Below are 21,055 nucleotides of genomic sequence, written 5' to 3'. Positions count from 1 at the left end.
GTTATCTTCACTATTCAGGTAGTGAATAGTGAAGGCTGTGTCTGTCAGGTTTCTGTATAAATGCAGGCTTTTAAATGCAGGCTGGACTATGGAAATGATGGAGACTGCTTTTAAGAACATACAGAAGCTTTCCTACTGCTTACAACAATTCAATTCTGAACGCAACTAGCTGATACACATTATTACCTTTTGAACTTTGCCCTTCTTGCTGCTTTCCTTGTGACTGTTTCAGCACCTGGTATCTTCTTCCAAAATTAAAGAAAAAGCTCCTCAGAGCCAGAACTAAACCCACAGAACGATCTGTTTTTGCACTTAATGAAACAGGATTCAGCAAGGATTATCTGGCTAAGGTCCCAAAACAGAAGTACTGATTATTGCTGATATTCTAATATTGTTACTGTCAATATCTTAAGTGAAATATGAAATATTACCCTTAGAAAGTTAAAAAGGAAGTATTTTACATAGCATTTTTGCCAGCTTACCTCAAAAGTGTTTTTGGTCATGCCCGAGAGTCCATAATATGATGTTCCCGTTGCAATAGCACATACACATAGCTCTCCTATTTCATCTGTTTTACAGAGCTGAGGAATTCCATCTGGCTTTACTGAACACATTATAGCTAGGGAAAGAACAAATGACTTTAAAATATATTAACATAACTAACTGTAGTATAATATAAACGCTGCAAGAAAGGCACTGTGGTTGAGATAAGTACATTATATTTAGCCACTAACTAACAATCTGTCTCTCAAACTCTAAGATGTTGAACGCTTTCTAAAAGACCTTTCTTATATTACATACAACATTTACAAAAAGAATGCAAAGATCTTTATGTAAACTCAATCTTTAAACTGAAAACAAAACCTAACCTCCCTTGCCACTTAAAATCTCAGCTGATTTGTAACATTGTTGTGAAGTGTGACTACGTTCCCAGTTTTGCATATCAAAGGCCAGACTTGGTGCAGGCAGAGCAAAATGAAATACACTACAGGCATTCTTAATAATATTTATACTGCCAGGGAGGCAGGCAACTGGGAAATACACCTTTCACTAAGTAGCAAGTAACGCCATATGAAAGATCAAGATGTTATAACAGACTGGTACTGCTGGTAAGAATTTATCAGAGCTCAGACTGGTCTTACAGGACTGCGGAGACAAACGGAGCTAAACGGGAGGGATTAGAAAGCACTGGTCTGAAGAAGAAATATTTTGTGTGTAAGCCATGTAAATAAAGATTAGGTATACTGCTACAGATGGATCAGGATTCCTGCAAGTGTAAGACTTCATAGTTGGGAAGATGAACAAGGGAAACCAACAGTGTGTCAATATGTTGTTAAATATGAGCATGAAGAATCTTGAATGACCTTTCTCTCACTCCAAGGACAAAAAGACTGCGCTCTTTTCTTGAAACTGTTAGAATACAGTATGAGGTGCAAGACAGCACATCTGTAATAATATCTGATATGATTGCTATTAGACAACAATCAATCTTCCTGTATTTAAAGTTGCTCAACTGAAATGTTTTAAGATGCATAATTTATGCTTTATTCACTTGACACACAACAGACACCCTGTTAGGAAAAACTAGTGTTATCCACTTCTAGTGTCCATAACTTAGCCCTTATGAAGAATCTTATCTCCATCTTTAGAAGCCTGGGCTTCAGTACAAATCTATCAAGATGAACTGTTCAGTCATACCTCCTCTTGCCGATGACAGTGATAGCTCAATATTTTTGGAAACATATTCTGCAAGCTTTCAGATAGCAATCATCTGGTTGACCCTTAGCATAGGTTATAGAATTTTCTCAACTTGTTCTATTTTCTGTACCTCACGGTTTTCGAGGAATCGATGTTCTGATGCAGCGTGAGGCTGCTTAAAGCATGTCGTCAGTGCATGGTAAGAGATCCACAGAAGTAAATATAGATAAGAAATCTTGGTTTTGCAAGCCATGGATTCATAAGGTGAGGCTTTTAGACTTTTTTTTTCAAGTACGCACAGTCCAATCCTAAAGCTTTCTATGACTTACCACATAAGTAATTAAATCAATAAATTGACTCACAGTAAGTTACAAACAAAGTTCATGCGATCCTTACCTCCTGGCATCACTAAGCCAACATCCTGAACAGTCAGAACAGACAGCTTTTCTTCAGAGTCCACCCGAATGACTCCATATGTGAGACCATGCATGGACAGAACTCCTCTGCCTGGTGGCTGATTGCTGTCATCTGTTGGCCTGCAACGATGGTTTATAATATCATGCACTATCAGGCAGATGTAAGCATTTACTTAATGGATTAATATTGAAAACACTCCTCTATCTGAGAGTTTAAAATAGCTTTCTTTTTCTGTGTTCAAGTAATGGCATCTAGCAACTCTCCCACTCAGTAGTTACCCCCACATATAGGGTTGCAGAGATTAAAGTAATGCTTACTATTCACATAAAAACCTTCTATTTGTTTTCAAATCGATTTGCAGACTGCTTGATTAGCCAGGGAAAGGGCTTTTGAGCTATTTTAAAAGTACGGAAAGGCAGTGTAGAAGGCAGCTGCATTCTAAATATTTGGAAATAATTAGTAAATAACTTGACAAAGTCTCTGCAGATTACTTTCTTACTGAGGGGCAACCTAGAATTAGGAAACAAAGCTCACCTGGCAGAATAGAAGCCTGCCTCTCACAGGCTGGTAACAAAGCCAAGACTAGAATGCAAATCTTTTATCTTTAACTCACAGATGAGATTTCCCACTCAAAATACTTAAATACTTACAATTACTAAGCAGAAGAAATGAAGTTTTAGTAGATTTACTGCCAAGTATCTGTAGAAACTGCAAGGACTTCATCTCTATTTTAGTGCATGTAATTTAGTTATTCCTATTTTAACTTACCCCCTGAAAATGAAAACAAATTGCTGTTTCATCAGTCCTGGTCAAAATGCAGTGGATGCAGCCACTCAGTAACACCTCAGTTTGCTCACATTCACTCCTGACATTCTGTACAGTCTCATGGCATTAGCACAAGCTGTCAGCTTGCTTCAATATAAAACCCCATGCTGTATCAGTAAATACCATGCCTACATATATAAGAGCGTGGACTGAGCAAGCAAATGCTGACATACGCTAACTATTAAGCCAGAGGAATATGTCAAGACTTTCCATGTCTGAAAACATTCTTATAATGTTGGGTACTTTAAAATGCATAACTGGACGCTAACATGATGCTGATTTGAGTATGAATAATGCATCCATGTAGAGCAGCTAAACTCCAGCTATTTTCAAAATCTATAAGCTTGCCAACAGACCCTTCAAGATTCTGTGTTTTTCCTAAGTAGTCCATCATAACATAATGATTTCTTCACAGATAACATCCTTTCATGTGACATTTCTCCTCTACTGCACTTGAAATACTAGATGGGCCTCAGCCTTAGCCCGTGTTCACATAAGCACTATAAATTTCAATTAATGCATTTTACAAGGCATATTTCTCAAGTGACATTGTCAACATAGAAGGATGTGGGCACGCTTGAAAATGCATTAGAGCATAACAAATGGTGCTAGCAAACAAGAAGCTGTGATAAATAACATTCTCATCATTCAAAGGAACTTTCAGACACATTAATTGATCAACTTCCTCTCACCCCTTCTCCTCAAAATGCACATTTTACTGCTCAGGACATCTTAAATATAAAAAGAGAGTGCTGGTCTCCTGAAGGCCCACAAGATGCTCACAACCTGCTGCGAGTAGAGAACACCTAGACATTTCTTACACACACTTTTTTTGTGTTACTTAACACATCCAAAGGCTGCTAAAAATAAAAGAGTGGATGTAGCCCGGAAAGGCACTGGCTGTTTCTTTAATTAATTAAAGAAAAATCAGTAAATTTTAAAATAAGCTATTTTTATTTAAGTAAAAGACAAGGCGTGCAAGGGAGAAAAGCTGGAAGCATGAGGCCAGTTAGGATAAAGTTGGGCCTGTTCAACAGAGCTGCCTTTGGTGTGGCCTGGACTGAGGTAACAGCTTTCCCAAGTGAACAAAAATTTGGTGCCAAGGAGACGTATTGCAGAGCAGTTATTTTAGAGTATGTAAGTAATCTGAGTCACCAGTTAGCTCAGCTTGAGCCTCCTCTTGGAGGCAAGTAGTTATCTGACACCAAGAGGGAACAGGGAGGAACAAGGTGTAGGTGTGAGGTGGGGAGTTAAGCACCTAACAGCACAGCTGCAGCAGGCAGCCTGTCAGAAAGCATCCTGTGAGCCACAGTCCTGCCATGAAGCAGCCTCTATTTTGTCCTGTCTGTGAAATCCACGAGGGTTTTCTTTACACACTCAATACTTTTCATGCCAGATTTGGAATTCTATCAGACTGCTTCCTAGGTAAAAAGAGGTATAATTCCACCTATTCCATATGCTAAGTACATTTAACTTAAGCCAGACAAACCTACCCTTTTAGTTTCCTCAGCCATGCAATAAGAACATTAATCTACTTCAAAGTTGATTTGTTCATACCAAGTAGCTACAGAGCATTTTAAGAACAGTTATTACTACCATTTAGAGATACAAATTATTGCTACTTTCTGTCATTTGTTAGAATGGCAACAGATGTACTTTTGCACTCCCTTAAGAAGCAGGTTCAAACTCCATATGCAGTTAACCAAATGGGAATACCACAAAGAATTATTTGCATGAGGTATTCCTTTAAAAATATTAGGCTTTATGATTCACCTCTAAAGGTAAAGTCCCTATTAGTCTATTACTGACTGTCTTTCTCTAAACTACAAGTGTATTTCAGCAGAGAATTGGTTTTGTTACACCTCCTTGCAGGAAGATCAGTAGAATTACACCACAGATTTTAAAAGAGTCAGAGCATTAAACAGGGAGCTCTCTGAATCTGTGCTCTGTGGGGAGTCATTTTAAAGTACACTTCAGCTGTAACTCTTTGGAACTTTTATGATAATGACTTTACTGTTGCTGGAGATGGCTTGAATAAAATGAAAAACACTAAAGCTCCCAAGTTCAGCTGGCATTACTCTGCCATTATCCAGACTTCAAATAAAAGTGGGTATGTGTTCAATAACACACTCTGTAATATAAATGTCTCTGTAATTACTTACTGAGGTACTGAAGATAAAAAATGCTTTCTTTTTTTTTTCCGAATTATCAGCTATTTTATGTGCTAATTTTTCTTTTCTTTTTTTTTTTTTTTTTTTAATGTAAGCTCTCGATGATAGTTAATTTGAAAATGCATCTCTAGTGCTTTACATGGATATAGGCATAGAGTCTAAGTCTAGAAAGGGCAACCATCCACTGCACACTGAGCCGCAGTGACTTCTCCCACTGCATAACCTGTGATCTGGGGCAGATTTTCCATTTCTAACACAGGAAATGAAAACTCTCATTAATCAGTGTTCAGAATGAACAATGTATGCTGCACATAAAAGCAGCAGTCACTTGCAAGGGTGGAGGGAGTGAAGGGCTGCTCAGTCTACAGCAGAGAAACCCAACACATGGGAAACACAACTCACTTCTTACTACTTGCTGAGAATGGGGGAAAGGCTATTGAAACTGAGTGATGGCTGCTTTGAGGTAGTGCAGAAAGAAAACTGACCTGGGCAGGATAAGTCACTGATGGATAGCTTTCAGGCATTTTAGGTTAATAATGTGGCTGAAAGGCAACCACATTCTTGGCATTGTGTCTTTCTTCCTGTGATGTTTTCTTGGAACGCTAACTGAAAATCTGGTTACATTTCACTCAGTATAATTTAAGCTTTGTGGCAGGAAGTATTTTACTGAGTTCTATTACAGTGCTTTACAGTTTTATACTTCGTGTTTTAACATGTGAAAAAAAGAAATCTTAAATGGCGATAGAAATATGAACTTAAAAACAAAGTGCCTACTGTACAAGGGATTGCTTTTTGAGAAGTCTGCCCAAACAGACGAGTTAGGGTCTTTGCTGTGTCTTACAGCACCTCAAGGCTGGTGGCCGCTTCATAAAGGACATTCCTGTACATAATACTTAATAGTTCTATTAGAATTTCTCTATTTTATTTTTTAGGCACAAATCCCACAGACTCCAAGGGCATTTCCAGATGATTACTGAGAGTTTATGACTGGTTATAAAGTGCTAGTTAGACAAAATCAGTCTGCAGAATGCTGTAATTCTCTTTAAACAGACTGGTTGAAAGTACAATTTTCCTTAATAGCAATTCCATTTAAGATCCCATATTTTAACTAATTTAATGCTTAAGATGCCATTTTCCCATTTCTTTTTATAGAATTAGCTTTTGGATTTCAGTCTATTTAAAATTAGACATAATTACAGGAACGGGAACGTTATAAAGTGTTCTTTACATAGTAAGATAACATTACTAAGTTTGAACTAGGTTGAATTACTAAACTACAAATTATTGCATGTCAGCTTGGACAAAAACAAAATGAGAACTAAAAACATCGTTTAGAAGTTAAGTAAGGAGATTCAACCTTGAATACAATTTTCATTTCTTTCCACATTACCACACATAATGCACAGGGGGGTTGTTTCACTGTACAACACGGTACCTTCGGATAGCCACAGTCAGAGCTTCTGGTGAACTAGCACAGGGACAAATGACCTCCTGTCTCAGACCTTTGCTTTGGAAGACATTGAGAAATGCATCACAGGAAGAAATAGACCCTGAGGGATGGAAAAAAAAAACAGTCAGAGGAGGAAACATAGTCTGATTTCTAAAGTGATGCTATTCAAACTGCAAAGTTATTATTCAATATATGAGGCTTTTCTGAATGAAAAAAATAAAAAGAACCCTCTAGGAAAGAAGCCTTACCTGATACAACTGTACGTATGTGTACACATTGAATAAATACTAATTTTTGACCATAAAATCCTTTTACTATGCTTACACAGAAAAGCCATTAATGCCAGACTTATAACATGAATGTCATTGCAGTTTTTCTTTTTAGGATGAGGCAAATTAAAGACTTAATTCAGAAACCCAAAGCAAGCCACTACAAAAAGGAAAACACCTCTGCCTTGATATCTTAAACAATGGGAAGAAAGTGTTTCTACAGGTATTTGTCATGGAACAATCCAGATGTGGTTCTCAAGACTACCATAAGTATTCCCCCAAAATTCTCTGTTCATTCTGTATCTGAGAGCCATCATTCAGAAGAGCTGTTTTGATCCTCTCTACAACTTAAGGTTATTTACTTCAATTTTTTGTACACGGCTGTCATGTTAAACAAAACTGGATTTGCTGCAACGTACGTTATGCAGAATATCAAGTTTGCTTCAGGATTAGCTAAAGAAAAATACATTTTAAAAAAATTCAGAATTAATTACTGTTTCAATAAATATCAAATAGTTTGCAGTAGACAAACCTTATACTTTGTGACATATTTTAGCTACGGTGACTGAAGATTGAAACTTTAGATGCAAGATGGAAAACATTCCCTATTCTCTGTTTGACTGCAGAAGCATCACTTACATGGGTTGGCACCATCAGCCACTATGAGCATTCGCAGTGAGGAAAGGTTGATGTCTCTCTGATCTCGATGTGCCACCAATGCCCAGTGCATGTCTCTGGATTTTACACAGGCAACTTTTGCTGCAACAGGAATAAGAACAGTTCTAATGCCCCATGTGAAAGCTTTACAGTAGTAAAAACACTTTGTTCTTTTGATTTTGACCTTCAAATATACTTTCATATATTCTTGTTTCTTACCTTTGTATTGACAGACTTTTTGTATCCATGAGAGTGGATTCACTTTCATTAAGGAATATGGAATACTTATAACATGCATCATGTTCATGACACTCTGAAATCAAATAAGATAAATGGCTTTTATATAACAATAATGACAATTATTTATATTGTTTATGGACAGAGGCATCATAGATATTTCCTCTGTGCTTGTTTGTATATTCAGTGCTGGCATTTATCTTTTCCTATTTAGGTATTTACATTAAGATGAAATGAAATCACCATGTCTGAATGTTTTAATTAATGATTACAGATTTAGACCAATCAGAACATAAGTTTGAAGCAGAACTGAAAAAAAATTAAAGAGGTTTTCTTCCGAAGCAATTCACTTCAAATACAAAAGTAACAGTAAGCATTAAAAAATATGTACATCTATTGGATGAACAATGATTGCCTGATGGCTGTATAGGTTACTGTTATCCCTGAGCCTGCTACCGTTTGGTATATATGATGACTTCTCCCAGCATTTCCATCTAAACAAATCCATCTCCACAAAGACTTGCTAGTGGGACAAAAGAGAGTAGGCCAAGAAAGCAGACTCATGGATTAAGCATGGACCAAATTGTTTTGATACATAAAAGAAGACGGCTCCAGGTAGGTCATTTCCAGTGTTTTCAACAAGGTTATGAGAAGTTGAAGAGTGCACTGAAAAAGGCGCCAGTGACAGCAAACAAATTTCCAAGGCTGAAGCAGTCAATTGCTTTAGTAATTTCTCATGGGTTGCTTTCAAACAGCTTGCAAAGGAGGTGCTGCACAGCTTTTGTTAGCATTTAGAAACATCTGTGGAGGGCAACACATCTCTCCTTATTGCAGATTGAAGTAAATAAACTATTTCCTTTGGAAAATCCAGGTTTAAGAAAATTGTTCCTGACACAGGTTAAGTGTCCCGCTGGGCTGGCCATCTGAACACTATGAACAAGAAGTTCACAGCAAGATAAACAGCAAAGGAAGGCGTGGAAAAGGCTTTTTACAGGTTTGCTTTCAACAACGATACAAAGATATAAATTGTTTTTTTTACTGCGAGATGTATGTGGACACTAAGCCTAATAGGCTGTTCCAGCTTTACAAGTGTTAGTACTGCCCTTTGATATTAGGAGCAATATAGCACTGAATGAGAAAAGTATATCAGCTCCCTGGGAATCATAGCATGTATGACCTGTTCATCATAGCACTCCCAAACAGTGACCCTTCAGAACCTGTCAGCTCTTCTTAATGTGATCAGCAAACAGAATGCTGTCATACATAAAATTATGTGTATTGGCTCCCACATAAATTGAGGAAGAGTTTCAAACAGCAGCAAGAAAATGTACACACCTTAAAGAGCGACAAATACTTTAATGTTTGCAGAAACACCTGTTTGTGGGACAGGCAACTTAGTGGCAATACAGCTACGCCACAGGACCGTAATCTTAAAGAAGTAAGTACTAACACTCTTCACTTGTTTCTTCTTTTATGTCTGATCTTGAAAACATTCACAAACGAGATCAGAATGAGCTGGTAAGAAAGGGGCCAGAGTACTCGATACGATCATAAAAACACTCTGGCATCTTTACTGTGCTCATTATGGGTCAGTTCACTAGCAGAGGATTGTGGGTTTAAGTCACATATTTTTTGCTTTCAAAGCAGAAAAAAAATTAATTAGAGGAAACTGTAGGACATCCTGGTTTGTGACAGTAACAGGCACATGAGGTTAGTTTATTTTCAAATATTCACAGAAAACAAAAAAACGTACTTACCGTAAGAATCCCATGCCATAAACCAACATCCTTCTTGAAATCTAATACATTCACAATTGTTTCAGCTGTCCAACAAAAACAAAAAGAGTTGATATTATAGAAAATGGCATCGACTCAAATCAAACACACTCAAAGGAAGGAAATAGAGAGCGCTTCACTATAACATGACTGATGACCTCAAAGCTTAACGTTCACAGTAAGCCTCCACTGTAGGATTTGTCTTGGCCAGGACATTATTTGCCTTTTCTTTGTACCTCTCATAAAGATGTTTTAAAAGTACATTTTCTGAAATGAACGGGGGGAAAAAAAGCGTTTATAAAGAATCTACGAGCTTTTAACACAGGTTTATGTGTTGGACAGGAACACAAAAGACAAATCGCGCAAATTACAACTCATACTTTCATAAACCAAGGTAAATGTACCCCATACCTTCTGTGTATCCACATGCCTGGGTCAGGGCTTGGCAGTGCGTCAGCAGCGCAATCCTTGTCACAGTCACCCCGAGCACACTGCCATCTTTACATGTTTTGTACTAAAAAGAATCAAGTAGAGAAAGTCAATGTATAACAGGTGTCCCACTTCCATTATTTAATAGTTGAAAGTGCTTCTTATGTAGGTGAATGCCGCGCACATTTAATGATTCCATTTTAGGAAGGCAGCAGTACTGAGAAGGCTGGGATGATTTTTTCAGACAGGATCTCTCTTCTTGAGTGAAGCTTCCCAGGGTCAATATTAGAAACCCATCTGTTGTTTGAATACAGGCATTGTGGAAAAATGATTCTAAGAATTCTGAACATATTAATGGCTAAAGGACTGGCTAAATTCGGCAGAGAATACCCTAGTTCAGTCCGCTTAGTGTTAACATGTTAGATTTTATAGGCCAGCTAATAAACCTGAACTCCCTTCTGTGGTATATATGTCATGGAATATGAGCTGACCAAGGAATCACTACTGGATTTTACAATAACCTATATATATCTTCTGAAAGACACAAGTTGTTTGACTGCAAGAGTATGAGAATCATGACAAAGCAGCATAGAAAAGAGGCAGGTGATCACTGCTGATGATCATGGTAATATTTGCAACTTTACACAGGAGTTTGAAAACTATTAGTCCCAATTAAAATACATTAAACATTTCTCTTTCTCCATGATGAAGATAATCAACAAGATTGAAAATGAAGTTATTTCTGTTCCTTGACCCCAGTGCTCTGACTGCACAAAGTCCATTCACTTGGACTTATCCCTTTGAATAGTCATTTAAATTCAGCACTAACATCACTGAATTCAAAACATTCGAATTTACACAGAAGTGAAAGAAAAGAATGGAAAAATAATAAAAGAGAAAAATTAAGTCTAACAGCATTGCTAATTTTCCCTTCTTGATGCTGGTCTTATGGGGTGAGTGTGACTCACAAAGCAGTATGTCACAGACAAGCTTTTGAACAAGGAGTTCAAAAGAAGGCAGGGATATGAGAACTGAAGCTTCCTTGTGAAACTTGCTGTCTGTGCAGCTCAGTGCTGATGGGCAAGTACACACTGTGAATGAGACCTAGGCTGGTCAAGGCAAATTTAATGTAATACTGTGACAGTTGCGTAGATGACATAAAAAATCAGTGTTAGAAACTCCTGAAATACAATTTAACATTTCATTAACTTTTCTGAAATCAATCTACAGTATAATTTATTAGAAAATATTATTTACTAACAGACTAAAACAGGATGTTCTTCGCTTCTGTGACCAGCAAATGAATAATTATGTTTATCTAATCCAGAAGTGCCATGTGCAATGATTCAAAGAGAAGACGAGTCTTTATTAACTCACCTCGATGTAAGCTGTGTCATTGTTTGCATCCTTGATATGTGGGAACCAGTCACGAGGAGGTTTGGAGAGATGTTTAGACTCTGTGACAAACCACAGCAGCTTTGGCCAGCCTGAGATATAGTCACAAAGAAAAGTCAGCTATTGTTGAGCTTCTGCAGGACAAGACACAACAAAATTCTTCTCTGCCAAAGCTTTTTCCTAGATCTCCACATTGTCATTATCGAAGCAGTTCTGCTTTTAAACAGCAGCCCAGAAACACACAGCTGGGCAACAGCATCCTAACAGCCATGGCTGCTGTTGTGGCACACAATATGTAAAGGTCCTGGCTCCATGTGAACTGAATTTAGCATTTAATCTCACCCACTCCAGGTAAAGAAATACAATGACTACTGTAGTAAATTCTAAGTGTGACATCCACTGTAAATGAGAGATAGCTTACCTTTAAACTGTGGTATCTCCCCTGTGGGGCTTTTAGGCAGTCCTTTATGGCATGCGTCACTTGTCAAGGCCACAGTAACTCCACAGCTTCCTAGCAAAAAGCCTATCTGTTGACTTCCTGCATCCTGGTAGAAGTTAAAATGAAAACACACAAAATTGATCAGAAGTGACTGCAGGCTGGAAACATCTTTGTCATTTGGCACGTTATCTTGAGAGGAAAACAGCCTCTTTTCCTTGAAGCAATTTAAATGATTAGAAGAACCAATCTGTAAATTGACAAAGGCATTCCACAACCTATTTTCTCATCTGTAACAATATAAATCATACAATATGTTGAAGGCATCAGATGGTGTCTGCTCTCTGAACTCCTCAGAAATGAGTGCCTGGGTGGAGTGGCTGATACACCCAGGAGCTAAGAAGATAGAGCCAGGTTATTTTCAGTAGTGCCCACTCACAGGACAAGAGACAATGGGACAAACTGAAACATGGGAGGTTCCATCTGAATATAAAGGAACACCTTTTTACTGTGAGACTAATCAAGTACAGGAATAGGTTGTCCTAGTGCCCCTGCTTAAGCAGTGGGGTTGGACAAGATGACATCCAGTGAGGTCCCCTCCAGCCTAAACCATTCTGCAATTCTGTTACTCCATTGTGATTCTAGGAATTAATACAGGTTATAGATGCTTCCTCCTGGAGAATGCTTTTAGCTGTAGAGATGATACAGCAGATGCACAGTGCTGACAGTATCACTGTTTGTTGATCTAATCTGATTTGTCAATAAACATTTCATTGAGTAGTTGTACACAGGTTTCAGGAGCACTTCAGATAGTCAAGTGCCCATTAGAGAAAGCACATTACATTTTACTGTCATCAAGAGGATATGGGCACGGAGGCTAAAAAGTCATGTAACGATTTTCAAGTCTAGGCCATAGTTGTTCCTTAAGAGCTGCTGTGCTTCCACAGCAGTATGTCAGCTTTACACGTAGTGTCCTGTCATGATTCTTTCATGAACTTTACATCTATCCATTAGGCTCTTCAGGAGCAAAGCCATAGAAGTAGAGGTACACAGAAGAATTAACCCTTTCTTCACAGAATAATTCCAGAGAAAACACCCTACAGATCCTTACAAGTTCAAATTAAACTATCAAACAAACCAACGACAAAGGAAAAATCCCTCCTCCCCCCATGAATAAAATGAAGTTCCTGCCATAAATGGAATGTATTTTCAGGACATACAGTTTTCTCAGCAGCATTATTTGCTATTTTGGTAGTTTATACTAATCTGCTACATTGGTGAACTCTCATTTGCCACAGACACTTTATTTTGCTGAAGTCTTCAGGGGTGAAAAAAGCCTCAGAGATCCAGCAGTGCCCAGGCAAACCCACTGAACCAGCACAGTCCAACCCACACAGACACAGGGACAGTTGCCTCCACAACTCGCAGCTCGAAACAGCAAGTAGTGCAGGTGGAAGGCAGAAGAAGCAGCTGAAGTACTACAGCGTGAGCTCTGAGACCAAATACTGACTTCAGAGCTACCATTTTACATTTCTAGACAGCTTAGCACTTGCTGAGGTGAAAAAAATGAGGTCTGCACAGCTTTAGACGATGTCTGCACACACCTAGAGAGATCAAGCCTTCAGATGAAGCAAGCTGGAAATCCTCTCTGCTGTAGGCAGCCATTCAAAGTACTCTAAAGACTTTTATTAAAGGTTCCCTGAAGGATTTCACCACTACCTGGAGGCAAATTGTCTTCTTGCTGCTGCAGAGAGCGATAATTCATTGTCAGGATAAAAAAATCCCACGTGTGGCTGCATTTTAGTACGCAGTTAATGTCATTTCTGTAACGCTTTGTGAGATGATTTGTGTGAAGGAAAACAATAATGTTCCCTTCTCTGCAAGCGAGAGCGCACGTCCTTATCTAATACAGAAGGAAGGAAAAGACAGCCAGTGCAAAGGCTGGGCTGATAAAAGTTACTCCTGTCCACTTCATGTTTTAGTCTTGTTTCAGAATGAGGATTAGGTGGCAAAGCATTGCAAACTGAACTAATCCTGTGTTTTGTCACAATGCTTATTTGAACTCCTTTACGCCTTTCCCCTGACAAGCATTTGCTGGCAACGTACAAACAGGGCACCCTTCTGGTGCACCAGCACTTTAGATACAAAAGTGAAAATGTATTGAGGAAACCCTCCATTTAAAACATACAACCATCAAAGGCGTTAATAAAAAATTAAACACAAAGCAGATGCAATTTTCACAGCTGGCTTTAAGAGGAAGAAAGCAGCTGTCTCATAAGAGAGAATGCTTTGCTATCCAGCTATGATTTGCATGTGAAATCTACAATTATGAGTTGCCTTAATGTCCAAAAGGCTTAATAAAAGCAGGACAACAGTTATTTGTGGCAGGGGATCATAGAATGGCCTGGGTTGAAAAGGACCACAATGATCACATAGTTTCAACCCCCCTCCCCCACACCTTCCTGCCACAGGTAGGGTTGCCAACCACCAGGCCAGGCTGCACAGAGCCAATCCAGCCTGGCCTTGAATGCCTGCAGGGATGGGGCATCCACAGCCTCCTTGGGCAGCCTGTTCCTGTGCGTCGCCACCCTCTGTGTGAAAAACTTCCTCCTAAAATGCTAGATGTTGGCTCTCTCTAGGAAACTACAATTTCCTAGACTTGGAAGCATGAAAAGATAATGTAGACTCTAAGGGACCACAGATTTATGGTGGCCAACTGAGCAAGGGCCTGTGCCCCCTGCCTGGGTGCTGCAGGACATGGAGGGCAGGGGTGGTGGGCACAGTGCTGATGCAGTTCCAGCAGAGTGCACCAGAGTTTGGCTGGGGCTGTGCCTCCAAAAGGAAAAATATAACAATTTATGCATGTTTTACATCCAGTGCAGGAAGGTGAGTTGTCAAAAGACATTGCACACAAAACTGTATATATAACAGTATATCAGACACAGCGCAATAATAACTAAAGCAGAGAGGAAACACGTTTTATCTCACATCCTGAAGATGTCTTAGCATCAAGCCTAACAGGCTATGAAACAGTGACCGAGAAAGAGATTTTTATATGCTTTCACATGATAGCCTGCTATAAATCTTAACCATCTATGACAAGAAGGCCATGAGGATCTACGTGGGATCACCATTCATATATTCATAGTGTGTGACTGAGCATGATTACGAATCTTGGAGAGCAAAAATGTTACTTTAAGATTAAAACAGGTTAACTCCCCCGGCTGTATCAGAGTAGTAGAATATCAACTTTCATGGTGCCCATCAAATGGAAAAAGAAAAGAAATATCCTGCAAAATCTGAAGAGAAAGAAATAAAAAACATATCTTCAAATAAATGTAACAAAATGAAATTAAAAAATAAAACACTATGTTTATTCTATTTATTCAATTGCTACAGTGATTGTAGAAAGCCCGAATACTCACAGAATAAAGAGTTAGGCTTCATGTTAAAAACAAAAAGCCCGGGACTGCAGTTTTTAATTTTAGATCTGATTTCCTGATTGCAAAGAGCCCAAACCCTGCTGACACAAATTCCAAGCCCTGGATCCTTGCTAAAGATCAGGAAATGTTCTGAGAATAAACAAATCTGAAGACTTGGTGGCTGGGAATCCAGGCAATCCATCCCAGCGGCCTTGTCAGACACGTCTCCTGAAGTTCTCTGGGGAAGCAGAAAACTATTTATAGGTCAACGCGAAGATGTGATACAGAAGGAAAGATCAAGAGATGGACCCTCAGCTAGTAACAAACCTGATAATAAACTGTCAGAAGCTAAAAGATACTACACTCATGATACAAAGATAGGGAATATACACAAAATACATGGGCTGCAGGCTTTAATATGTGCATAGATGTGTGCAAAGCAATACGTAAGTCCAAATGCCACCTGGCTGCAAATATTACTGTTCAATTGTGAACTGTCAAGCATAATTTGCACAGAGCTGTGGAAAACTCTTCCCTATGAAAATGCAGAACGTTATTAAAGCTATTAACTACTCACACTTTTAATATTAAAGATGAGCTCATCATATAACTCCCTGAAATAGCTCATCTACATCGACCTGCTATTTTATAAGTCTGTATTAGCCTATAATACAATTACTGGTCTACTTGTTGGTTTGCAATCGTCTTCCAAAACACACACCAAAAAATGTACACTGTCAGAACTTGCTGAAGTGTGAAGAAGAGAGAACAAATGATGGTAAATTATAAAAGAACAGCCTAGGCCATTGTGTGATGACACAAATGACATCTTCCCACGGATGCCAGAAGCAATCTGCTGCCATTTGACCAAGCAGAGGTATTCCTTCTGGGACTACTCAGAACATGATTTTCATCTCATTGCTTCCACTCCAGTTCCTGCTCCATATAAACAAACGCAGAAATATTTGTAATAGTATATGCTGTGAGATTGCGTCGTTTTATTTATAGATGATATATCATGTTGCTTTTTAATTATACTGCTGACATCTTTGTTATTGTTTTATCAATGCAATATTTAAACATTATGGAATGATCCTGGCAATAGTTAAACAGACTGAGTCTGCAGTTATTGCCTTATATAAATATATATGTATCTGCATGTGTAAGTGCCTATTTTTATACATACACACATGCACATATATTAAAAATTCACAGGGTTAAGCCAAATTAGTGTAAATTATTAATTTGACATTGGATATTTCATTGTAGAATCACAGAATCCTTAGAGTGGGAAGGAATCTTAAAAGGTCATCTAGTCCGACTTCCCTGCAATGCACAGGGACATGCACAGCTAGATCAGGTCGCTTGGACAGATGGATTTTACAGCTTACTGGATGGATATGGTATCAGATGTTCTAAAATAAATACATTTTACATCTATCCATGTCTTTTAAAATGCAATTATACTTAGGAAAATGAGTTAACAAGGAAAGACATACTAGATGTCTTTATCCCTAAAAGACATGTTGCTACTTTTTTGTGGAATGAAAGCAGAGCTACCTTCGTGAACGTCCTGTAAGACCTTCCAAAGTATGCAGTCTGATTTTGTTGATGCACGTAAAATCTCTGCTCTTTATAGAAATAATGCTCACTTTATGTTTCTACTTCAAATTACCTTAAAGTGCTGCACTCAAATATGAAAGCATGGTGATAGCTTGATGCAAATGCAGCACGTTTCTGCTAAGATCGTTATAATCATTCCACAGTCAAGTCCACTCCTCAGAGCACTCAAAAACAACTTTTTACAAATAAACTAGCATCAGCTTATGCCCCAAAGTGGATTAAAAAATGCATGTTGCACAGACAGTTCCAGACCAAACAATTATTATTAGTGCTAACTGATAACAAAGGCATTATACGAGGGATATTTAGGAGAACCTTGGAACAAACTTTGCTTCCAGCCACACTAAAATTAAGAAGAAATGACAAAGAGAACTTAAAATAAACAGTTAAATATATTTTGATATATTTACAGCCTCAAAGGTATGTATCTATGCATCCTCAGAAAAAATGCAAGTTCATCAGCACCAGTGTAAGCTTCCCAGCTGTGGCTCACCTACACCACTGAGCCCCCTCCCTTCATTGCCCCCAAGCATATTTTCAAGCTGAAATAGCCCCACTTGCCTGCTAACACTTTCACAGGCACTAACAGTGGAAACTGGACCAATGCTGCATCTGAGAAGCTTTTTTGCTGTGGTCGGTTTTGGTTATGAACTGGTTCTGTGACGAGAATTCCCAAACTCATTTTGCTAAAAGGAGACCCTTGGCAGAGATGACAGTGGTGACAGGGGCTTCTGGTTACAAATGCAGATACAGACACAGGAGAGGGCATTTCCCTATACACTCTGAAGTTGCATACACAGAGCTAGTGGCAGTATAACATAGCTTTGGTTGCAGGGACAGGTGGAAAATCAGCAGTTGCTGCCAGTGATTCTTTGTCAGTAGCCAACATCAGCAAGCTTGGAGAGGCTGCAAAGATTATTCCATGTAAGGCTGGCAGAGCTGTTCTCTTGCAAAATTTTCTTCTCTTTTCCCAGGCAGCTCTCCTGCATTTGCTGAAACTGCAGGGACATCTTGAGATTTGCCATCACAAAAAAGAAAGAGCTATATATAACTCACCACACAACGCTATCTTTGTACATTCAGGGCTAGTCAACCACAAAAATATACTCAAAACTTAGGCTTGGTCATGATTCATTCTGACAAGTTTCAAAATGCAATACAGAGAAGAAATTTAGTTCCCTACCTTTCTTGTGAGTGGCACTTCAATAGGGACGGGGACGACTTCCGCAAGCAGGCAGCCATAAAATGCTACCATGAAAGCAGCAGGATCGTTGTTAGGGAATACAAGTGTTACCTGAAACAGAGAGACGTGTGTTAAAAAGTTCCCGAAGCACATGTTTTATTATGGGTTTCAACTGACAGTGGTTGGAGTTTCCATGCTTCCTTTTGGAGAGGTGATTACAGAAACATTTCAGTAACAATCATTCAAATACCCAATGAAGGATGAATGAGGAATCAGAAGGAATTTCTCCTGATACACGTTCCTTTTGTGAACGTTTTCACTTAGGTCGTAATTAAATATTTTCGTGATGCGTTGTTTCCTACACTGACACTGTCTTTCATCTGATTCTCAATTTACTGATTGCTTTGCAGATATTAAATAACCAAGCAAATGGAATAATTTTACATTCTAATTTAGTATTTCCTTTAAGTTACTGAAAACAGTTCTGATTATCCAGACCTACTGTATCATTATGTCAATCAGTAACAATTACATTTTGTCTCCCGAGGCTTTGCCTCACACAATAATCTTATTTTAGGACTGGACAGTTTCCAAGCATAGAAGTTTCTGCATCATTAGTGAACACAACCAAATGATACCAAATGATGTCTTGAGAAGTGAATGTCACATCCCAGAGCTGACAACATACCATAAAGGTGAAAGGGCTGGAAGGTATGTCCTATGAGGAGAGGCTGAGGAAATTTGGTTTGTCTAGTCTGGAGAAAAGGATGCCCAGAGGTAACCCCATGGCTCTACAAAGTCGGTCTCTGCTCATTAACCGACAGCAGGATATACGTGAATGCAAAAGCTGTGCCAGGGGATGGTCAGACTGGACATCAGGAAAGAATTCTTTACTGTGAGGTTGCTCAGACACTGGAACACGCTTCCTAGTGAGGTAGTTGATGCCCCATTCCTGTCAGCGTTCAACAGACAATACCCTCAGTAATACTTCTTTCACTTTTGGCCTTGTAGAGGTCACACAGTAGGACTCAATGATCTTTGTATGTTCCTTCCAAATGAACTACCCTACCCTACCCCACCCTACCTTACCCTACCCTACCTATCCTATATAAAACACTACATATAGAAAATCACCCACACGCACTCTTGGTGCCCATCCTCCCTAAATGTGCAGAACTGGGCAGCTAACTTCTATGGATACTACGGTCTCTTTAGATCCTTCAGGTACAAAATGGATGAGGATATGTGAGCATACGGTCCAGATAAGGATTTAGTAGCCTAGAGAGTTCACACCTCTCCTTGCCATCAATTATTCATTAATAACCTCAGGGGCTGGAACCTGAAGTAGCATACAAGAGGCACTGCACATAATTTCTATCTTAACTCCTTTGTGTTTGTGCATGAGATCAGAATGAATTATCAAAGCACCTTAAAATCTGCTGAAACTGTAAATAAATCTTCAGTTTTAAATGATTTGACATTTGTAGGAATTGCATGTTTCAATGTCTCAGAGCAAAACCAATATGTTTTTATATACTGTCCAAGATTCAGTTACTATAGTTTAGAAGCATTTTCTGTATTTTCTTGTGGCATCAAAACAGTTGCCTTCTGTGGGAGATGGCGAGGTCGGCTCTTGTAACAGCCTTCCGTAAATTAAATTGATTCCTTCAAACTAGAAGGAATCAAACTGTGGCCAAATGGGTCAAAAATATCTCTGCTTTTAAGCTGAAGACAGTAACTTCAGAAACTTCAGAGAAAATACACTGCTATCACGTCTGTACGCTAGGACGTGAACAATACAACTGCTCAAGATGGATCTGCAGTTAATGCATATATTCTCTAAACACAAACCATAAACATCCGCAAGGGAAATGAAAGGGTTTTTGCTAGGTACACTGCAGGGATAGTGGAGTTTGCTGAGCCCAGCGAACATCTGAAAGATGTTGAATGATCCTAAAAGGTACATTGAGGATTGTTGGTTTTGTTTTGCTCTTTGTTTACACGCACACAGTGAATCTGTGGCTGAGAATCTTTTCAAAGGAGCTGACAGAGGTGAAAAACTCTCACTGAAGTCTAGTGGGAATAAGGCACTAACTTCCTCTTCAAAAGACATTAATCACTAACAGAGCTGCACCAAATAAATAAACACTGTGTGCAACAGCCAAAAAGGATAAAGCTGAAGGAAAACAAAATACACAGCACATTGTCAAGAATCTGGTTATCTGGCAGATATTTTAGAGAGCAAGCTTCATTTCCACGCAGCTGTCTGAGGTAACGCAAGGTTGAATTTCTGAGGTTTCTGTAGAAGGCAATTGCAGTTCTTCATGTACTATAATTATATCAGAATCAGAGAATCAAATACAGGCTCATACACTCATTCTTTTGGCTCAGGCAAAGAAACTAAGGAGTGATGTAATAGCAGCCATGAAAAATAGAGATTATAATGATAGAAGATGCTTTTCAATGGCAAAACGCCTTTCTGAGTGTTATATCATATTAACATAAGGAAACAATTACCCTCTGATTTAGAAAAGATCACAAATATTCACCTGTATTTCATTTGGTATTTCAAAAGTATCTCCAGCTGCTGTCACACAAAATACATGATTTAGAATAAAAAGTCACCTTCAAAGAGGTCAGAAAGCTTTCATGTTATTACAACAGGGGGATAAGAGCCACAATAATAGGCTAAAACATCAGCAGTACCATAACACCTCGTCTTCGACATGAAGTCATTTCAAATGATTGTGTTTCCGTTACACAGAGATGTTAGGCAAGATGTTTTTACAACACAAAGCATACGCTTTCAGTGCTCAGCTATAAACATTTGCTTCACCATAATCTAGGTAGACTTATTTTAGAAGATCTGCAATTTGTTCAGTGTGTGTCCTGCGCTAGCTGAACTTCCAGCTTTCAGACTGAATTATCTACACATCCTTTCTTAATGCTAGGAGATGTCAGTGGTTGTAGCACGAAGTTAATATAAAGATGCGCAGTTGGTAGACAATACAGAGAGAGGTGCATGTGTCACTGCTCGTTTCTGAACTTGACTCCTTTTACAGCCTTCT

The 21,055-nt window shown here is 38.7% G+C and overlaps 1 protein-coding gene across 3 annotated transcripts in view; it reads right to left on the bottom strand.

The window, feature by feature from the left end:
• The window catches only part of DIP2C (disco interacting protein 2 homolog C), a 272,627-nt gene that overhangs the window by 62,975 nt on the left and 188,597 nt on the right, over nucleotides 1-21,055 (bottom strand). For all 3 annotated transcript variants that reach the window (XM_072327844.1, XM_072327842.1, XM_072327843.1), the window contains 10 exons: nucleotides 17,988-18,098; nucleotides 11,745-11,868; nucleotides 11,306-11,415; nucleotides 9,911-10,013; nucleotides 9,482-9,546; nucleotides 7,707-7,800; nucleotides 7,470-7,589; nucleotides 6,547-6,661; nucleotides 2,095-2,234; nucleotides 483-619 (listed from right to left, as the gene is read on the bottom strand). In XM_072327844.1, coding sequence (XP_072183945.1) covers nucleotides 483-619; nucleotides 2,095-2,234; nucleotides 6,547-6,661; nucleotides 7,470-7,589; nucleotides 7,707-7,800; nucleotides 9,482-9,546; nucleotides 9,911-10,013; nucleotides 11,306-11,415; nucleotides 11,745-11,868; nucleotides 17,988-18,098 — 1,119 coding nt within the window. The remainder of the gene's footprint in view (nucleotides 1-482; nucleotides 620-2,094; nucleotides 2,235-6,546; nucleotides 6,662-7,469; nucleotides 7,590-7,706; nucleotides 7,801-9,481; nucleotides 9,547-9,910; nucleotides 10,014-11,305; nucleotides 11,416-11,744; nucleotides 11,869-17,987; nucleotides 18,099-21,055) is intronic.

This window comes from Excalfactoria chinensis, chromosome 2 (genome assembly GCF_039878825.1).
Source record: "Excalfactoria chinensis isolate bCotChi1 chromosome 2, bCotChi1.hap2, whole genome shotgun sequence".
In the NCBI taxonomy this organism is placed as follows: Eukaryota; Metazoa; Chordata; class Aves; order Galliformes; family Phasianidae; genus Excalfactoria; species Excalfactoria chinensis.
This window is presented reverse-complemented; position numbering and strand designations above follow the sequence as displayed.